The 21,348-nt window shown below is 33.8% G+C and overlaps 2 protein-coding genes across 3 annotated transcripts; one reads left to right on the top strand and one right to left on the bottom strand.

Annotated features, from left to right (window-relative positions):
• Nucleotides 1-1,547: 1,547 nt before the first annotated feature.
• LOC120776611 (mediator of RNA polymerase II transcription subunit 12) lies at nt 1,548-15,316 on the bottom strand. 2 transcript variants are annotated; one of them, XM_040107401.1, is made up of 12 exons: nt 14,636-15,316; nt 13,426-14,581; nt 11,938-13,371; nt 10,205-11,882; nt 8,954-9,141; nt 6,218-6,419; nt 5,276-5,590; nt 4,970-5,215; nt 3,524-3,761; nt 3,058-3,414; nt 2,572-2,988; nt 1,548-1,832 (listed from the first exon to the last, which is right to left on the bottom strand). In XM_040107401.1, exons 1-12 carry the CDS (start codon nt 15,243-15,245, stop codon nt 1,696-1,698), a joined length of 6,978 nt encoding a protein of 2,325 aa, XP_039963335.1. In that variant the 5' UTR covers nt 15,246-15,316; the 3' UTR covers nt 1,548-1,695. The 2 variants fall into 2 exon arrangements, with proteins under 2 accessions (XP_039963335.1, XP_039963334.1); XM_040107400.1 differs by having other exon boundaries at nt 2,572-3,414.
• A 1,244-nt stretch (nt 15,317-16,560) lies between these two features.
• On the top strand, nt 16,561-20,955 carry LOC120777436 (succinate-semialdehyde dehydrogenase [NADP(+)] GabD). Its single transcript, XM_040108743.1, has 4 exons — nt 16,561-16,953; nt 17,007-17,295; nt 19,676-20,175; nt 20,232-20,955. The coding sequence occupies exons 1-4, from the start codon at nt 16,675-16,677 to the stop codon at nt 20,673-20,675; spliced, it is 1,512 nt and encodes a 503-aa protein (XP_039964677.1). The 5' UTR covers nt 16,561-16,674; the 3' UTR covers nt 20,676-20,955.
• The last annotated feature ends 393 nt before the right edge of the window (nt 20,956-21,348 follow it).

The raw sequence follows: 21,348 nt of genomic DNA, 5'->3' as shown, positions 1-21,348 counted from the left end.
TATTTTGTCTTTGCTTTTATTTTGGGTGGTCGAAAATCATTCTATTGTCTTAAGGAAACAAAGTTTAGACGAAGGTCTAGACCAATTTCATCCATATTCAACTTGTTCACTTCATTTCATTAAAAATATCTCATATTGACCAACAGAAACGGTGTAATCTGTGAAATTTTGGAAATTACTATATACAAGGTCTGTCGCAAAAGAAACAGGACTGCTAAAAAAAAACAACAAAAAAATTAATATTTTTCAAAAGTTATATTTTTTCATTCAAAGTAGTTTCCTTGTGCTTCGATACAGCATTTAGCCCGGTCAATTAGCATTTCAAATGAGTGTTTAAGGTCATTTTCGGAATGCTTTTGACAATATCGGTCGTCGCCTTTTGGATAGCTGAAATGTCCTTGCAAGAAGGAATTTCATATAAAAACGAATTGTGGTTGACCAGGCGCACAGAAAAAAAAAATAGCAGAGGAGAGTTATGAACGAATGCATTTGACTTTATAGCATGGGCGTGATTGTTATGGTTGTTTTTTGAAATATTAACAAAATATGTTGCAATTTTCCTTAATACATACATCTTCCAGTTGCCAGACTCCCTTATAGGGTGGTGAAAATTTTCTTGGTTCCTTCTACGAGTTGTGAAGTTTGATGAATTCCCTTATATAGTGGAATATTTTGTTGAGTTCTCTTATAAAGCGAGGAATGTTATTTTATGACGTGGTGTACTTTCATTTACAAACTTCTGCTTTTTCAATTTTCTCTTATAATATTTTACATTTTAGCCAGGCAACATTTTCTCTATTGATTAACATTCTCCCAATTCCATCAAGAGCAAACGGAGAGTTGCACTTAATTTCCAAGCAGGAACCACGATTTGTTTATGAAAATGTTCTATCGTCTCATTTTAGTAAAAAATAGAATGCTTTCTTATTTATACAAACATTAACTATAAATTTTTGGCTTTCTTGGTGTTGGGCAGTACATCAGTTTTGGTCCAACATTTCTGTCATCGCAGTATAAATCGAAACTAATGTCCAATGAGCATTAACTGAATTGAACAATTTTCAGTTGTTAAATTTTTAGGTTGGCAGCATCAATGAATCTTTGACTGAAAATAGTTGAAGTTCGAAATATCAAAAAAAGTTGGGTTGAACAGAAGTTGAATTAACTTTTGTTTTTTTTTTCCGAAAATCTGGAACAAATATCCTGAGGCCCCGTTTTGTTATAAAAAAAAAGACAGCTTCGATCAGGCACTTGATAATAAAACAATTTTTTTGGCTGCTCGACTTTAGATGAATCTCCGAGGATTAGTGAAGGTCACCGAAGGAACTAGATAAATACATTTAACATAAATACATTTAACAATTACTTTTTAAATAATTTACTTTTTGTTTCTTTCAAGTCCTGCCAAAAACTTTTTTAAAGGTGCAATTTTTTTTAGTTTTATAAAATAAAATACTTTTTTGATTTCATTAAAAGACTTGGAGGTCTGATACCTACCTTGATGTAATAAGTTTTCCATTTGAAGTAATACGTTTTCAATACAAGTATTTGTGTATTAAAATAGCACACATTTTTTTAGCTTACAATGAAGTGAGTTGTGCAAAAATTACGATGTTTAATGATATCGACAAATTAAGTTACATAAATATATATGTATGTTACACAGTATATTTCGATATTTAATTTTTTATCATCTTAATATGGAGCTTGGTGATGTTGATATTGTTGAACATTCATATTTTGTTGATTCGGTAATTGTCTTTGAAGTTGAGCGACTAAATTTGGAGTTTGTTGCTGGTTTATAGTTTGATTTTGAGATTGCACCATTCCACCTAAAAGAAGAAAGTTTTCATCAAATGGTTATGAAATTCTGAAATCCACTGGCTAGTCTTGGCCTAAACATATAATGAAAAATTATTATCTCACACACTTTTAAATTGCTAACATTATATAAATGTTTATTTCTTTAGCTCGGGTTTTTTTCGGTTCTTCTAACATGTTTCTAACTAATACAACCCCAATTTTTTATTGAGACCGTTACTAAGAATTTGTATTAAAATACCTTTTTGCGAAACGTAAAAGTACTAAGACTAAAATTATCTATAAGAATTATGTAAGTTTCATCCGATTCTGGACGATGAAAGAGGTCAGCACCAATTTAATATGTTGTCACGAGCATAAAGTCCATAAACGTGTAGTGCATATCAAAAATAGAAGGCATAATTTTAATACAAAAACGTTAAATGCCGTTCGTACTATGGTTGATGTTGCAGTACCACAGAAATTTACTAAAGACAACTAAGAGGAAAAAAGCACTATTCTGAAGTTACCACATTCATTATTTTACTAAGCAAACGCTTAGCAACTACCTATGCTGCTTTCTAATTTTTAACTCTGGGTTGTCTACCGCTATACAGAGGTACATCAGAACATAGGCAATAATATTCAATACTAAAAATTATAATATAAAACACCCTCCGCCCTTTGGTATCGGATGTATAATATCGAATATTTATATATGTATAAATGAAAAATTATTTAAAAAATTAAACAATAGATAGTTTTGCTTACCTTGAATTTGCATCATTTGGTGATGTAATCGCTGCTGTTGAAATTGTTGCTGTGTGGAAACTACACTCGGTTTTCCACCTGTACATTGTTGCCTTGAATAAGGCTGTATAGTATTCTGTCCTATAATATTTCCCATGGTTACATTGGGAGTCGGATTGACAAACTGACCACGATTATTAGTTACAGGATTAGTTCCGCGTTGTTGGAGATAATCTGCAGAACCGCTCCTCTGGTTCATTTGATTGTAGGAGCCTACCATGTTGGAGGGTGGAACCTGGCTATTTCCGCCATTATTCATAATTCCAGATTGTTGATACTGATTAAAATTATGAAATGGATTCGTTGGTTGATTAATGATGTTCTGATTCGAATTTCCACCTCCTATGTTAACATTTTGCTGTAAAACATTTCCTGACCCTACCAATCCAGATGCAGATTGAACATTCATCAAGTTGTTTTGATTATTTGATGACGTATTTATGATACCTGTATTTGGGGTCATTGGCATTGTTTGATTACCAGCTTGTGAGTTTACATTCTGGGCGCCCTGCTGCGCAGCCAGGATTCCGTTTGCATTTAATCCCTGAGGCATATTACCAATATTACTTGTTAGCTGGTTCTGATTTGATGTTATTCCTCGCATCCCTCCTCTAACGAATTGTTGTTGGACGGAGTTAACAGCACCTTGCGGTTGTAGTCCCTGTGTCTGTCGTATTTGTTGATGCTGCTGAAGAGCGTTAAATGATGATGAATTATTTTGATTAAAATTAGGTTGACGCTGCCGAAGCATATTGCATAAAGCCTGCTTAGATTGATTATGTTGTGGGCGCTCAAAACGATTTGCTATTCAATGAGAATTAATAGAGAATTAATGAGAAGTATACATCTTTGGTCCCTATGTTCCATTTAGGCACTGTATAATAACTATATAAGTTAAAAAATACTTGCACACCTTGATGTGGATAAAATTGTGGTTGTTGCTGCATCTGGTGGTATTGATTTTGTCCTATCCATTGTTGTTGATTTTGACCAGTTAATTGTGTTACTCCCTGGGGCACGTTTCCCATAAAACCAATTTGTGTATTTTGAGCATTGCCAAGCTGCTGTAAATTACCTTGCATTTGTTGTTGCATCATCATCGCAGAATTTTGTTGAAGGAGTTGATTAGAATTAAATTGTGGAACAGTAGCCTAAAATGCATATGGAAAAATTTCATTTTTTAAATACTATTAGGAACATATTTTACATTTTACAACGAAATTTATTATAAACAAATAAATTATTTTGATTGAGACTTCGTCGCGCTCAGTTGGCAAAGTTTACGAATGTATATCATAATTTCATATTGCAAACAGTTATTTATTAGTTAGTAGTCTGCCAAAAATCCAGTTTTCAGTTTTTTTCCATCCAAGTTCTAAGTTAAGGTTTTAACAAGAGCACGTATTTTTTCACTTTAATAATGGCGTCGCAAAGGAGTTTAAAATATTTTCTTCCAAAAATTTCAGAATTTCTTTGTTAATAGTGTATGTTTGTAACTAATAAAAAAATTATAGTAAAATAATTCATTTTTAATATGAGAAAAAAATTGTTGAACAAATGATGTTATCCCCAAGAAGAAACCCATGTAATCCCTTAATAAGAGATAGAAACTTTCAAATCGCGCCTCTAACTACTAGGAAAATAATTTTCTTTCTTATGATTTTTATAATTCAACTAGAGGATCCGGCCACGCCTTGCTGTGATATACATTTTATACTATTATTCATATAATAAACTGTTCAATGCGGTGAAAATTTTATTTACGAATAATTTTAGGGCTGCTTTCTCAATGTCTGGTTACCAGCTTTTCTGTCCAGTTAATATGTAGAGTTGTTCGCTTAATAGATTGTACTTAATAAACATCAATAATGTGCACGGTTAATGGATATGTCCGCTTAATAGGTCGTTCATTTAAAAGAGCTTTCACTGTATTCATTATTTATGAAATGTTTTAACTATCCTATCTTCTGAGTTGGTTCGAACTGGACACAGTGTGCTCAATTTTACTAAAATCAAACAACGTTGGCCTATACCTGAAGGTATTTTCCCGGATTTTACCTTTGCTAGAGTATAAAATGTTAAACGATGGATGCGAAAAACATACCATAGTTTACGCAATTGTGCTATGAATTGACGTTTTATAATATATAATAAATAAATAACGTCCTAACCAACGCTAGAATAATAATTATATGCTATTTACTAAGTTTCCAAAAGTAAGACTTCAGTGTTATGATGTGTAAGTTCCACATTCAGAATCTTTCTTATAATATTGGCAAAAGTTTCTTGAATTGACAATTCAGGAGACTTCTACTAGAAGTAATAATAAAATATTTATACATGAAAAAAGAAATCATACCTGTGCATTCATTTGAAGGTGATTAATTTGACCTTGTGGGTTCATCTGTTGCGGTGTCTGTGATTGAACTTGAGGTTGCTGCGATTGCGGCGTCACCTGGGCATGCGTTGGGATATTTGTGGGAGAAGTTTTCGAAACTTTCGGCTTACGCTTACGTGTGGTTCCTTTTCCTCGTGTTCTCCCAGTGGTAACTGCACTAGGTGATTGATCAATTGATGAGGGAGTATCTGGTTTCATCTCGTCTTTCTAGGATGTATAGAAAAATTTAACAAAAACTAAACAACTAAAGAATTCTGCTTTCGTTACAATGCAGATCTTTTCCGGCACAGGCTCTATGTCTTCTGGAGGCAGCGGTAAGGATTCATAAAAATAACTAATGGGTTTAACTAAACTATGCGCGTGATATTTAAGACTGCGATGTGTTTCTTCATATGCTAAGCTTTTTCTTTCAGATTTGACTGCACCAAACCAGACCCATGATAAGGGTGCTGGATTCTTATGACCTTCCAATATGTCCCAAACACTTATGCGTTGCTTGTCTGAAATACGAAGTTGTTTCTTGTCCATATCACATATTTTATTTCCTTTCATATCGATACCGGCCGGCTCACATGATATAACCTGCAATGTACATCAAGAATTAGAATATATCATAACTTTTATTTATTAATTAAGAGTCTATTAAAACTTAGCGCATAGCTATAATTCTGCGTCGCAATATACAAAAGTTATGAAATAACTCTTATTTTTTAAGCGAAAAAAAATCAAAATAAAACGATTGTTTTGTGAGGAAACAAATAAAAATCAAAATTTAAAAGTTTTTCACATACATATTTGTGTACTCCTCACCAAAAACAAAAATTTTCTACTACTACATCATACATACATATACATATATCAGACCATTCCTTCATAATGTTTTTTAGTCAAAAATTATGCAATAACTGTTATTTTCTGTCCTTGATAAAAAAATAAAATGTATATACTTTATTTAAAGATATTCAATGTATTCCAACTATTCCAACATTTACAATAGTAAAACTGGACATATGCAAAACAAAACTTGGTAGCATTGAAAATAGCGATTCTACCACTTTAAAGAGGCCATTTTAAAGCGGTATTCGATGTTGTTGCTTTTACATGCGTTTGTTCTCTTAAATGTGTTCAATCAGTATTATTATTTTTTCTCAATAAATCAAAAATATCATCTTATTTACAATAGGTAATTAAATAACAATATTAACATACCTCGGTTGTTTGCTTGTAAAGTGGCAGTAACTGACGAATAACTTTTATTGAAGCATTATTTTTTTCACCAATTTCTTTTTTCAACTTTTTCATCAGGTTAAGGTACAGTTTTTTATTCTCATCTCGTTCAGAATGGTTCTCTGTTAATAATGTCGAGTGAACCAGTGTAACTAACATATCCACTACAGTAGTAAAGAGTTCTCTAAAATGATAAACAGAAATATTTTGATATGAAATTTTTATTTTATTTAAAATTTTTTATTTGGAATAATAAGAATAGTAAAGATTATAATTAATTTAATTCATTTACAAAATTTGTTGAAAGAAGAATTATATTTTCCTGGTTCCCTAAAATAGTGCTTTTAGAATATATGGTAACGATACAAGCTGAAAGAGATAGTATAAGTTTCAAGAAATATACAAATAGGAGTGTATTAAGGGGTTAGGGGTAGTCAGAGGCACGAAAAAATTAAAATTTTCAGTTTTTTTTTGCTATTAAATCGTGTTATTTTATAGAATGTGTTGACTTGAAGTCACGATAATTTAAAAAAAAAAAAAATAATTTCCAAAGATATAGTTGTTTGTGTTAACCCAGTTCCAAAAAAAAGTACTTGCAGTGACAACCATAAGTCCTTGGAGATTCATCTAAAATCAATCGGACAAAAAAAATAGTTTTATAAATAGATAATCCTGGGGCTGATCAAAGGATTTTTTTTTTCAAAAACTAACAAAATGGTGGCCTCAGGAAAATTTTCTCTAAATTTTTGGGAAAAAATCAACAGTTAATTGGTCTTAAAAAATCGAAATTTTTGAAAAAAAAATCCTGCCTCCGGAAAATTTTTTCTAAATTTTTGGGAAAAAATCAACAGTTTTTTAAGACCAATTAAAAAATCGAAATTTTTGAAAAAAAAACCCTTCGATCAGTCCCGAGTTTATTATGCAATCTAAAAGCTGTATAAATTTCATTAAAATCTACTGAACGGTTTTCGAGTTACAGTTGTCACCAGTTCAAAAACATAGTTTTGAGAAAAACGCGTTTAAAGTTTTACTCGAGCGCTTAATTATCGGATCAACGTGAAATTTTCAGGGAATATTTTTAAGATATTACACTTAACGAAAATGCGAAAAAAAAAATTATTTATTGAAAATTCTGACTACTCTTAACCCTTTAAGATGAGAGTTGTACTGCTACCAATATAGACCTCTACTATCCCCGCAGCATGACTCTCAATCTGATCACAGTGTGACAACCGCCCCTGCGGGTTGTATAGATCAACACTCCCTCTCTGCCAGGGTCACCCAGACACCCGCGACAAACTCGAAGAATCGCGGAACTCCACCCCAATTTCTCAGCCAAAGCAGCTATTTTAAATAACAAGCGACGCAGCTTTCGCCACGCCGGTTCCTGTGATCCTACATCGAACAATCCACGTCTTTTCTGCAAGGAACCAACACTCTCCCCCACTGAATCCACAGCGACCATATTCACGAATTGACCTTAACATTGTTAATAATCTTAAAATTTTTAATCTACAATTTGACAGCCTGTGCTCTTCGCTATTAATACGACCGTGATAACTGCGGAAAAGGCAACGAAACGTTATTGGAAACATATAAGGCAATCGGTCGGCCGGTCTTAAACTACGCCGCACCGATGTGGTCGCCTGGATGCCGTGAAACACAGACACAGAAAAAGCTTTAAACGTTTCAGAACACTGCACTGCGGACTATAATTTTAAATAGATATTTTGTATTAGAATAATACTTTTTTTTAAGTTGTCGATTTACTTGTTCAATGTAAAATATCAAAAATTCCTTTGTTATACAAGTATATGTGGGCAAAGTAATATGATGTTGGCACGGTTTAAATTGAAAATATGGAGCTTATTTACGTTGAATTCTTGAACTGAAACATCAATTCAAAGAAAAATATACTTTTAAGCACTTATAGGTATTGATCAAAAAAATTGGTCTTACAGCGTCTTCTGTAATTGAGATTTACGTTAGCATTGCGCTTTAACGCATGCGGTGACCTATTACTTCTATTATTCTTGAATTGCCCCGATCTCTTCCCAGAAAAGGTTCCAATCCCATACGTTTACACCGCCTTTTTAAGTCGTACAGCCAACCTTAAGGGGTACACAAATTTATAATTTGTAGCAATATGTTGCAAGAGTATAAAAATGTGCGTAAGAATTCAACATTCAGTGTTCGACGAACCCATAAATTGTTTACAATCTATGAATACGATAATAAAATCAACCCAATCAACTGAAATGAGATACATTGCGCATAAACAGATTATTCAGTAAGCATGGATCAATTGACCAGCTCCTGCGATATCTTTCTAGATTTCTGCCGCTACAACAACAATAACAGCGTATCTTTTTAGCCCAAAGTGGAGTGTACGACGTTCATTGAATTACTTGCCCTTAGCAAAATTCATCTCACCATAATGATTACTTTATACCAAATCCAATAGCTGTTATTTGTCAAAACTTCACTTTTTAGGTTGGCAAGATCAATGATCACTACGACTGAACTTAGTTGTAGATATACAAAAACTTTGGTTGATATCAAGTTCAATTGCTTTAACTTCATTACAATTGAGTCATGTTTCAAACCGTAATAGTGTATTAATAGATTTTATGCAAATCAGTATTAACATTCGCGTTTGAAATTTTTACCGAGGCAAAAGGTTACAAATGCTTTTTATATTATGTACCATTTACTCACCGATTCGAACTTGCATCAATTACTCCTTGACAGACCAGCTGCGCCAGTAATATGGCCCATTCCGTTGTAGAATTTCCATTTTTTTGAATTGTTTCAAACATTCCCCCTACCAGGGAAAAACGTAATTGAAGCGCATCTAAAATTTCTTCTCGGTCTAGTAGATCATTAATTCCATTCGAAGAATCATACTAAAATTATGAAAAAAAACAAAATTGCTATTAAATTTAATCAGTATGCCTAATCAATGATTTTGTATTTAAATTTACTTTAAAATATTATATATGTAGAAATTTTGTAACACGTTTTAAACATCGTTATGTGTTATGGATCGCACTATAATTCTATGGAAAAGTACATTAGCTTAAACAAGAAAAATATTTAATTTCGGTTGCAGCTAAGCTATAGTAATGCAATCTGAAAAAAACTTCGGATATTGTACCGTCGCTTTTTCGTGAAAAGTTTCGTCAAGATATCTTTACAAATAGTTTTCCATAGAAAGGCATATATTTGTTCGTTGTGTTCGTATGGCTAGTTCGTCTATACACAGACAGACATACGGACATGACTCACCTTGTTATGCTGGCCTTTTTGGGGATTTTTTGTCTTAAAAGGATGCATAATATTTTTAGAATGTTGTGTCTAAAGTTGATTGCAGCAAAATTGAGGAAGTTATGAATATTTGTATATCCTGGTCATGGTATATTAAGTTTATCACAAAGTTTGTAACACCCAGAAGGAAATGTAGGAGACCCTATAAAGTATATATGTATATATGTATATATATATAGGAAAATATTTAGCCATGAACTGATCCCTCAGTTTTTGAAATATCGACTTGAAATTTTGCACCCGTCGTTTTCACCCCAAGAACCTGTTCATTCATCGTAACCGTGTATATGGGAACACCATAGCACATAGCTGCCTTACAAATTGAACGATCGGAATCAAGTCCTAGACGAGGTATCTTCTTTAAATTTGACATGACTAATAAAATTGTTCATATCGGACTACTATAGCATATAGCTGCCATACAAACTGAAATACCGGAATCATCGGAAACTTTTTCTTTCATTGAGGTATCTTCACGAAATATACCACAGGTTATTAAATCGCATGCCAAGTGCAACCCTAAGTAAGGCGGCAATTACACTAAATTATGTTTTAAACATTCATATCTTATAAGTTTATGTAACGTAAGAATTATATACATAACCATATGGAATATAATATATGTATATATTGCATATTTACCTCAGTAAATGACTGCAAGCAATGAGAAAGTTGAGAGTATAATGAACTCAAAAGACTCTCTTTATATTCGTCCTGACCATTTAAACAGGAAAGAATTAATCCTAAGAAAGGTTGATAGTTTAAAGAGAACTTTTTGAAACCAGTAGAAATATTGAATCCGCTTAGAGAGTAATTCATAGTGGTACTGCTTCGTTCTCTTTCTTCTCCACTGTTATTGCAATTATCAGATTTGGGTATTTTTGCACAAAAATTCATACTCTCAAGTGCTCGCCCCGCAACGCGTAGAATTCGCCCTTTAACTGCTGGTGTGAGTTTTGAAATTAAGGGAACAATTAACCACGTAGATTGGTTTTCACTATATACTTCTTTTCCTTCAGCAGATAAGGCATCTTTCTGAAAAACGGCAATTGCAGCTTTGGCAACAGTGTCTAACCAATTATTAAGTTCAGTTTGGTTGTTCATAATTTGACGGTGCATTAATTCTAAATCTAACCACGATATTCGAAGAGTCCACTGTTCTAGATTTTCCAAAATTCGAATAATCATTGATCTCTGATCCATTTCGGATATTATATTATACTCAGCTTCCGGATAACAAATCATATATAATACTCGCTGAACTTGTTTTGTAGTTAGCATATCGTCTATAATCATTTCACATAAATTATCAGCATGTTTCAAACAGCGTTCTAATACATGCTCTTGTGAACATATTTGCTTCAAGACATGATTCGCAAATTCAAGTAAAGACACCTGCTCCAAAGATTTTGCACTACTATTTCCAGTATTCGGTTTATTGACATCTTGGTCATTGCCATTACTAACATTTGACAAATCACTAGTACCAAGTATTTGGCTTAAGTCCGCGGGCCTGTCGGTATTTTTTGGAGTACTCCCCGGATGCACAGGTGTGTTAACGCCACTACGCTTGCCACTACTTATAGCAACAGAGTTATTGCTTGATATAGTTGGTGTTTTCAGATCAACAACAATTAATATTGCCTTTATGACAGCTAATACTGCTTGTATTGGTATGTTTTTGTGTGCGCCGACTAAGAGGTGACGATCGCAGCTCAACTTTATGTTGAAAGAATCTTCAATAACGTTAACGGGATTCGGAGAAGTGCTCACAGAGTACATTCTTGGTTGCGGTATTTCAATTGTTTTAAATAATTTCAAGACCAAATGGCAGGTAAGACGTGCGCCAGCTTCAGCATCGGTGGTGAATTCACCGCCTACGGGATATGCATATGCTAATGTTGGTAATGCGAACTTAAGGACAAAATCAGCCAACGAGAAACAGTGTCTTGCTACCAAAATGCAAATGAAAACAGCTAATGAGTTGTGAATTTTGTTATCATGTATGTCCACTTGTTCAAAGAGATGAGGATATCGAAGTTTTTTCGAAGCATTGCAAATACTTTGCAACGCAGCTATCCATTCTTCGGAAAGACTGTTACACGAAGCTGTTAACTCTGCACATAAAATTGCGATTTCATTTAAATGATCGTTATCAGTTGCTTGACAAACAGCCAAAATAGCGTTCGATACAAAACTATAAACATTGGCTGTGGACTCCTGCAATTGACGAATGCAATGATATTCTATTCTACCGCCACGTTTTGGAGAAATAAACAATTCTTGCAAAAAATGCGGATTATAAGACTGCGGTGCGGCACTGAAAATACATTTAAAATTAGATTTTCTTCAAAAATATAATTATTGTGGTTTACCTTAATTGTTCCGGTGAATTGTAGATTTCTTTAAACGCCTTCATTGTTCCAATTATCGGAAAATACTCTGTCTCATTTTCTTCAGATTTAAGTAAATCACACATTTCATATAAATCGGAAAGATACGCGAGTATACAACGTTCTGCTGAGCTGCATTCCTTTGGATTGTTTACGTGTTTAATTGTTTTGCACAACCCTTCGAATACTGATAAAGTTTCTTCTGTGCTCAACAAAAGGCATGAATGGTATCTACGTAGTATGCCAACGATATAAAGAGCTAAAGAAGTTGTATACATTCGAACCAAAATGGACTTCTTAGCTTGTAACTGATTTTCAATTTCGGGCAATTCCTTTAAAATGTGGTCACAAAAATCTAGCAAGCTATGTATATTCAAAGCCATTTCCATCAGATCAAACAAAAACGCAACGTGTTCTTGAACTGGCAAATAGTTATTACTGCCCGTTGCAAAGCCATTGAGTTGTTCTAAAACAATAATTGCACACTGGGATGTAACCACATGCTGTTCGAAATACGACATGCTCTTGCATTTGCTAGTGGTAGCCTCGAAATTGAATTCATTTCGAGAATGCTTCTTAACTTTGCCACCTTCGGCGATGTCAATACTGAACTTTTTAGAGAAGAGTTTACAAATTTCCTTAGACATTTTCTTAACGGCGTGCTTTTTTTCATCACGTTCCTTTCCGACGCCAAATAATAAAATATATCTCTGATTACATTCATTGCTATAAGATACACATGCCTCCTCCTGAGGTATGGGAAAATGTTTGGTATATATGTAGTGGCGTGAAATAAGGTATCCACTCAAAGTCATATGCGAGTTGTCAGCTATTTTCGGACTATCTGGCGTTTCTAATGCACTCTGTCCTTTCTCTTTAATGTTTTGTAACAATTTCCCCAAATCATCATCAACATTGGAATCATCAAATTCACTATGTTTAAAATCAATGGCAGAACTGAATTCATCATCAAAATTATGGGAGGGAGAAGGTTTGTTATCTACCGACTCTAAACCACATACCGAAGAAGCTTCATTTCTGTTTACGTGCTCTAATTCTGGAATGCAGTTTTCTCTTAAAAGATCACCTCGTGAAATCAAAGTGTGCATATAGGCATTATGAGAAAATACATCGTAACGAATTAATGAACTGAAAAGATGCACAAGATTTATAAATTGTGTACGATTTTGTGTTGTACCATTTTCATCCAGGACGGGAGCATCGCGATCAAGAAAATCCATTAAAACGGATTGAAATACTGGAAGTCCACCAATCAATCCAACTCCAGAATTAATAGAATCTTTCTCATCCGGTGCATTTGAATTTTGTTGAGGATCGATATCTACAACTGAAGTAACTTCAATTTGTCGTTTATCCAGCAATATAGCAACAGCTATTGCACGATGTTCACCCCATCTAAAATTAAATTTGATTTAATATATGTTAGCAATACGTATGTAAGTAATTTACCTTTGATTAGAAACCGCCCATTCACATAATATTTTTACAGTGGCAGCGTCTTTATCAGAATTGTAAGTGTATTTTTTACGTTTATGCTCAGCGTCATCATATTTTAAATCATAGTTAGGAAATATTTTGGAGTAAAGCGAGTCTATGTTGTTATCCTTATCTCTGCGATCAAAACAGTGGGTGTCCAAACTGTCAAGAATATCTAGTACGTGAGTAAAACAATTTACTTTGGAACTACGCCATTTCTCCGCAAACCAACGATTTTCAGCATGTTTAGACCTCAATGCAATTTCAGCTTCTGCGATTTGCAATTGCCGCCTAATATTTTCATTCGAGTTTTCGCACTTAAATGGCATTGGTAGTTGAGAAGGAACGACAGAAATAAAATCAAGTGGGCTACCACACAATGAAGATAGGGCTCGACTTTCATTGATTCCATTCCATATTAAAGCGGTGGGGCATTCTAAAGTTATGGTTTGAAGTATTGTACTTAAATATATTACCATATCTCGGTGATGAGGGCAATGGTTGCAATCACTTAAAGGTAATTCTAAACTATGTGTGGCATTTTTTTCCTCTGAATTGGAAGCTTCCATGGTTACTGCGTTTGCCTCATGATGTTTTGCTGGTGCAACAGTTCCTGAACCAAGTTCCAAAAGTATAGACAAATTTTTTGCAGCCAGCACTGCCAATTTTCTACTTAAGCGCTCAGATTGAACGAAGTCAGGCATGTATTGCAAAGCAAATACAAGAATTAACTTTTTTAAAGACATATCAAATGATATTTGAGAACGCATTTTTTCTATTAATTCCAATATCCAATTGAGGAATTCTTGTCGATCAAGGAGTGATTCTTCGTGCATATACTTGCAAAGACGTGTGCAATATTTCCAATATTTCAATGCATTTCGGCAATCCTCGAAGTTACTGCCAATACCAGATATAGGAGATCCTGATCCAGAACACAGTATACTTCCAGATGGGTTTGATGATGGATTTGTTGAATATGAGGGGCAACTTGTAGAGGTCAACGTGTTCGCGGTTAATGGACTATGAGCAGTTGCAGGACTACTGACAGAGGGAGCTGACATCATATGACCTAAATTTATTCCCGAAGAGAAATTGCTAGAACCCTGAATGTTTTTATCAGCTCCAACTGAAAATAATATTTTTTAAGAATTTTTAAAATTTATTTATCACCTATTCTTACGTTGAAAATACTCGTGAAGTTTTGGTAAAAGTTCTCTCATAAATTTTATTATGTTTCCAGTCCATTCTACAGCAGGATCATAAATACTACGTTTTTTATTTTTTGATTCGGTGAAACTCAATGTGTATGCTGCACTTAATTTAATAAACCATGCGGCTCGTTGCATATTTACTTGATTATCACAGAGGACTATTAAAATTTCTTCCTTTTTATTAAATGACGGTGCTTTTTTAGCTAAACTCAATAGAGGTTTGTTGCCTGCAAGATCTTTGAACCACGCATCTAATGCCGTTTTTGTACGCGGCGATACTGGCCAAAAATTATCTTTACAATTAATTTGTTGTTTTTTCCTCATAGTATCTTGTAAAGTCATAAGCTCTTCCTTTTTTGACAAAATAGAATTAATAAAAGAACCCACTTTACTTGCATTCATATTTGAGTTATGAGCAGTTCCAAATTCATCTGCCAATGGAGGCGTAGTTGCAAAACCGTGTTTCACATTCGTCGGCGTTAATTCATCTTCTCTCTGCTTAGCTTCTTGAGGATATACATCTGGAGGCCCCAACCGAGCTCTCTTTAAAGGTCGTTTTTCTTGTAATAATGACAACATTATTAGAAAACACGATTTACTAATTTATTAAAAACAGATAACAAACGTAGCGCCTATCCCACACACTTAAACATTTTCCAAAGTAAAACATAAATACTTAGCGATAATAAAAAAATCGATAACAATAATCGAAATAGCATCTGAATAATATAATTCAATTTTTATATCTATATATGAAGGTGGTCACAAACGATATACATGTTCGTTCAACCGGTATGTGTGCAAGTGAAATTTACTCATGTATGGGCTTGTGTGTATACATATTCAATTAAGGAGAAAAAACCGATTTTTATTTTAATTATGGGTCTACATAAAGGCATTTACATAAATATGCTTTTATAAGAAATTTCTACCAGATTTAAAAAAAAATCACAATTAATTTATTCTGAAACATGTTTGCCCATTGAAAGACGAATGTAAGCTTTTATTTTAATGTCGTGTATTGAAGAAAAATTTATGAAATTGAATTGCTGTTGAGAGGTCTCAGGCCGGTCGCACTTAATAAAACTCAGGGTACATCTAGTCCTTACTGAGTATAAATTGTGGTTAAAGTCTACGTCAAAACTGGTAATCTCTCAATACGGAGTTGAGATTTTCCTCTTCCTCAGCTTCCATCGGCGAGTATTGAATCATCGTTCCATCGACTAAAGTCGTTTTCAATTAGCAAAGGACCATGAATGTTCCGCAAAACCTTTCTCTTTAACATTCCTAAAGCCGACTCATCAGATGATTGAGTGTAATGGAGTATAGTCATTCTTCTGGCTAAGCAGTTACAGTCGTAGGGCTGTAACTGATTGCGATAGATTCTTAATCTTGCGTCCTCTCAGCGCACTCTGGAAACATGAGTAGCCTTTTTGTAAGATGTAGTGGCCAACACCTTTGAAGCGTGGGGTCACGACTTGAAGAAGCTTCAGCGAAGCCACTCTGAAATTTTCGGTTTGCTGCAGAAATACATATAAACTTCATACTACTCGCTATTGAGGTGTTTGCGACCTGCCACGTCCAATGAAAGAGAAGTAACAACTTCGGAATGCTCATGTTTTACTCATGAACACGAATTGATTTTTTTATATATTTTTAGCAAGAACTTTTTTTTGCAGTCTATGATTGTTTTGCCCTTGTAGACAGGCTGCCGCATTAAACCTCGAGATTGTAGGCTCTCTTAATAAGAAAAAAGGGTAGTTTCGGCTCATGTTATCCGTGCATAGCAACCTTTAGGGTAATAACCGAACGTTTTCTTACCGGGTTAAAGTAAAAAATCGCTACAAAATTGATAATGCTTCATCGTTGATTACCTTGGAATTGATAATTAACCGATAGTTTTCTTACTGGGTTTATATAAAAAATCGTTACAAAACTGATAATGCTTCATCGTTGATTACCTCGGAATTGATTGTTCGCGACCATTCCTGTTTGATTTAAAATCATAATGTTGTTTTGTAATAATTTGCGACAGAAACTTGTTTTACGGGGTACCAGGACATTTTCATCTTTGGTGCAGTCAAAAGCTTTTATAAATGGGAATTGGATTAATGCAAGCAGTAATAAAACCTTTGATGTCATCAATCCTGCTAATGGAAGTGTGGTCGGATCAGTACCTAATATGGATGTTAATGATGCTGCTCTCGCAGTACAAGCGGCTAAGAAAGCTTTTGAACAATCTGAGTGGTCTAAATTTACAGCCAAAGAACGTTCGAGTTTGTTAAAGGTACTGAATTTTTTTGGAGAAATAAAATTACTCAAACTTTATGTATATTGCAGAAATGGTTTTCTTTGATTGATAAAAATGTAAATGAAATATCTTCTATTATGAGTGCGGAATCTGGAAAACCAATTAATGAAGCTCGTGGAGAAGTTGCCTATGGCAATGCATTTATCGAATGGTTTGCAGAAGAAGCGCGCCGAATATATGGGGACATAATACCAAGTCCGGCTAAGGATCGTGAAATAATTGTAATGAAACAGCCTTTGGGAGTCGCAGCTCTTATTACTCCCTGGAATTTTCCTTTGGCTATGATAACTCGAAAAGCTGGTGCGGCATTAGCAGCAGGTTTGAAATAATGCATACCAATAGTACATTCTTTATTTTTTCATAACAATGAAAGGAACGGAAATCAACAAATACCTAAAAGTAAATGTTTATGAGCAAATAAAATCAACCCGAAGAAGGTAAATACGGTGTTAAAAACGGGATTCTATCGAATAATAATATATATTTGCGTGCAAATAATTAACATCGACAAGGCCCTGTAAATATTTTGGAATGTCAAGCGGTAATAAGCTTTAATGATTTTGCATAAAAATATTGAGTTTTTTAAAATAATTGTCTCATTTAAAAACTCGTAAAGCGTTGTTAATTAGTTGAACGACCCATTTATACTTTCTATCATTATAAACTGTAGTTTTTACAGAACTGTTTTTGGAGATAAGCAACTATGATTGCTTTGTATTAAGTATGCCCATACCTTTCTTGTAAAGAAGGCTAATTTTCAAAATCTAAAACCAAGATAAAAATCAACATACCATTGCTTGGTCTTATATTGTTATTAATTATTAACATGCAACTGTACAGTTTAGTGCTGCCAACGATTTTGTTATGTAGTTAAACTTCAGGTTAATTTAGAGTAGAATCCGCCGAATTCCGGTTAAACTTGGAATGGGCGGATAAAGAAGGCTTTCCAGATTAAGACTATGTATGTATAATCTATATAATATGTACATGTAAATGGGAAAATTTATTTATACAAAAAAAGAGTGGGGATGTAAGAAATGGTGCGATCAAAATTCGATACAGTACGCTATTCCTAGGTATGTTCTGTTTGAGTAAAATTGTTTTGAGTAGATGTGTACAGCGTTTCGCTCCTCTTTACACTGGAGTTTAAATCCACTGTGGACAATTATAGTATTGCTTAGTAATTAACACCTCTTTAACAACAATATATATGTTATGTTGTGCAAAACAACGTTAAATTCAATTCTACTGTCAGCAAGGAAATATATGTATGTGAGTTGCGCATCTTTGAATATAGTAAATACGCCAGTTTCAGGAAATGTTCCTTTTATTAATTAAAAAAAAAAGAAAATGATTCCTTATTTGAACAAAAATAAATTATGAATCTTCCATAAACATTATATAAAAGCATTTTAGTATGTTGAAGTTGTTTTCAGAGAGAGTTCCAAACACCCCTACACCTACACCAAAATTACTCCGAAATAAAAAAATATTAATCTGCTAAAGAATAAAACCGTTTTTTCACATTCATGCCTGTTATAACCGATTTTATGTTTTTTCAAAGCGTGTAAAAGTTTGATTGATTGAAGCTCGAACAGATGTGGCCGGACAACAAAGAAATTTAAAAGTACCAGAATATTCTAGTAATTTTGAAGTGGTTACTCAGCCAGGTTATCAGGAGTATATCGACTACATAATCCCAAAAGTCTCTCTCGTAATTGTTCTCTTGTACTGAGAGATAGAGCTCGTAGAGAAGGTGATGCCTTGAAAAGCAATAAAGAAAAAAAATTAACAACCAAAAAACTCATTTTTATATCGTATCTCGATTGCTGTTAGGGGTTACAAAACACCGTTGAACAATGGTGACAAATTTGTTAGTGTTTTCATATTCTTATAGTTTAAGTGGACAGAATATTAAGTTATATGAATGTTCCTCATCCCGAATAAATGCCTAATTTTTTTGATTTCTTTGGGTTGCTTTTGTTGTTGTAACGGTTATATAAACCCCGCTTAGGAGGTAAGGTTCAGGTTCGTTGTCATCTGTAGGTGTATTCAGTTGCTGATATCAACATTAGATTTTGTATCTGTAATATAAGAAAAATTGTTGAGAATATGAATTACTGCAAGTCATCATCATCTTTAGTTTTATTTTAATTGATGCAAAATTAAAAAAAAAATACATTTGAAGAAAACAAATTTTTTCACAACATTGAATATATCAACAACATATAAACTTTCTCTTTACTATTCGAGCACTTCAATATTCCAATTAGTTAAAGTTAGTTTCAACTTTTTTTCCGGTACATTTTTTATTTAATAAAAGTAAAAACAGCATCGTTAAAAAAGATTTCAACTTGATATAAATTAAAATTAAATTAAAAATTCTAAAAGTAATGGCTGTTTATGTTGATGCTGTTAACCGAAGCTCCTTGCGAAAAGTATTTGTCGGATAATGCGATAGAAACGAAGTTAAGTTGAAATTTGCATTAAAGCTTCTTTCACTAACAGTAAAACGATAGGTGGAACAGCATTAAGACTATTATGGGATATAGAAGCTATCATTGGTGGTTCAGAAAACAACATATTTTCAAGAAGTCAATCCAAGGGTTCCCTTAAAATCCAAATTATTCTAAAGTGTATTATTTATGCACATTATTTCCTATATGTAAATTAAACTTAAGTTTTAATTTTCAAATAGGCTGTACTATTGTGATCAAACCGGCTGAGGACACGCCACTTACAGCTCTAGCCCTTGTTAAACTGGCGGAGGAGGCTGGTTTTCCTGATGGAGTGATTAACATTGTAACGACGAATAATGCTGCGCCCATTGGTGAATTGTTTTGTAAGAGTCCCGACGTTAAGGGTATATCTTTCACTGGATCTACAGAAGTTGGGAAATGGTTATTCCGAAACTCCTCAGATGGAATTAAACGTATATCATTGGAATTAGGTGGAAATGCTCCATTTATTGTGTTCAACACTGCCAACTTAGAAAAGGCTGTGGATGCTGCCATTGCTTCGAAATTTCGAAACTGTGGACAAACTTGCGTATCAGCTAATCGCTTCTTTTTGCAACATGAAATACACGATAAATTTATTGATTTACTAAAACAACGGGTTGAATCACTAAAAGTTGGCGATGGCTCAAAGCCAGATGTTCAAATCGGACCGCTTATAAATAACATGCAATTTAATAAGGTAGGAAGGTAAAGTTATTGCAAAAGAATTACTTATATTTACTTTTCCCAATTTAGGTTAGCGGTTACGTTGAAGACGCTCGTTCAAAAGGTGCTGAAATATTATTTGGTGGTAATCAATTAGAAAAGTTGGGAAAGCTTTTTTACTCGCCGACAATAATATCAAATGTACCATCTAATGCTAAATTGTATACGGAGGAAGTTTTTGGTCCCGTTGTCTCAATAGTCAAATTTAAAACCGAAGAAGAGGTTATACTTGCGGCAAACAATTCCAGGCGGGGTCTTGCTGGATACTTTTTCAGTGAAAATATTCAGCAAGTATTTCGAGTTGCTAGACTTTTGGAAGTTGGTATGGTTGGCGTTAATGAGGGATTAATTTCTGCCGCTGAAGCACCGTTTGGTGGTGTTAAAGAATCGGGTATTGGCCGCGAAGGTAGTCATCATGGTATTGACGAATACGTCGAAATTAAATATATTTGCATGGGAAACTTGAAGTATTAAAAGTTACCGTTTCCTTATTAAATAATTTTCTATTAGATTACTGTATTAGAACATAATTAATTATTATGTACTATTGAAATATAATATTATAAAAGTCATATCAAAGTATAAATTATGGATCATGTAGCAAAATTTGTCTATACATTAAAAGTGTGTACATGTATATATATTAATGCAACGTAATAACGTTATAAATGGTTCCTATGGATTTATTTTCTTGTCTTCCAATAAAATCTTATGCAAAGTGCATACCGCTTTATGTAAAAGAATGTGCATATAATATGAGTATTTAAAGCTTGTCGTAACAAATTTAATAACTAATATTACAGTTTTGTCGTGACTTCTTTTTTATTGGCGTAGACACCGTGTAGGTTATAGCCGAGTTTACAACAGTTCTTGCTTTTCACTCTTTCGCGCCAATAAGAGATTCCAAATGTAACCAGGTCCTTCTCCACCTGGTCTTCCTCTTTCTCTGCTTCCCCCGACGGACACTCCTTCCATACTCTCAGAGCTGGAGTGTTTTCATTTATTCGGACGACATGACACGCATAGTCATTGTCTCTCAGCTGAACTGTGTCAATGTCGTATATTTCGTCCACCTCATCGTCCCATCGATTGCGGTACTCGCTGTTGCCAATGAGCAAATGACTTTTCTCTCCAACAGTCCTAAGAA

This window comes from Bactrocera tryoni, chromosome 5 (assembly GCF_016617805.1).
Source record: "Bactrocera tryoni isolate S06 chromosome 5, CSIRO_BtryS06_freeze2, whole genome shotgun sequence".
Lineage (NCBI taxonomy): Eukaryota > Metazoa > Arthropoda > Insecta > Diptera > Tephritidae > Bactrocera > Bactrocera tryoni.
This window is presented reverse-complemented; position numbering and strand designations above follow the sequence as displayed.

Excerpts from the sequence above, each read along its gene's own strand:
- LOC120776611 (XM_040107400.1), bottom strand. The coding sequence starts at position 15,245 with ATGTTGTCATTATTACAAGAAAAACGACCTTTAAAGAGAGCTCGGTTG. Across the intron at positions 14,582-14,635 it reads ACTTCACGAGTATTTTCAAC|TTGGAGCTGATAAAAACATT; the intron begins GTAAGAATAGGT and ends TATTATTTTCAG. Across the intron at positions 5,591-6,217 it reads TTTACAAGCAAACAACCGAG|GTTATATCATGTGAGCCGGC; the intron begins GTATGTTAATAT and ends TGTACATTGCAG.
- LOC120777436 (XM_040108743.1), top strand. The coding sequence starts at position 16,675 with ATGTTGTTTTGTAATAATTTGCGACAGAAACTTGTTTTACGGGGTACC. Across the intron at positions 16,954-17,006 it reads AACGTTCGAGTTTGTTAAAG|AAATGGTTTTCTTTGATTGA; the intron begins GTACTGAATTTT and ends TGTATATTGCAG. Across the intron at positions 20,176-20,231 it reads ATAACATGCAATTTAATAAG|GTTAGCGGTTACGTTGAAGA; the intron begins GTAGGAAGGTAA and ends TTCCCAATTTAG.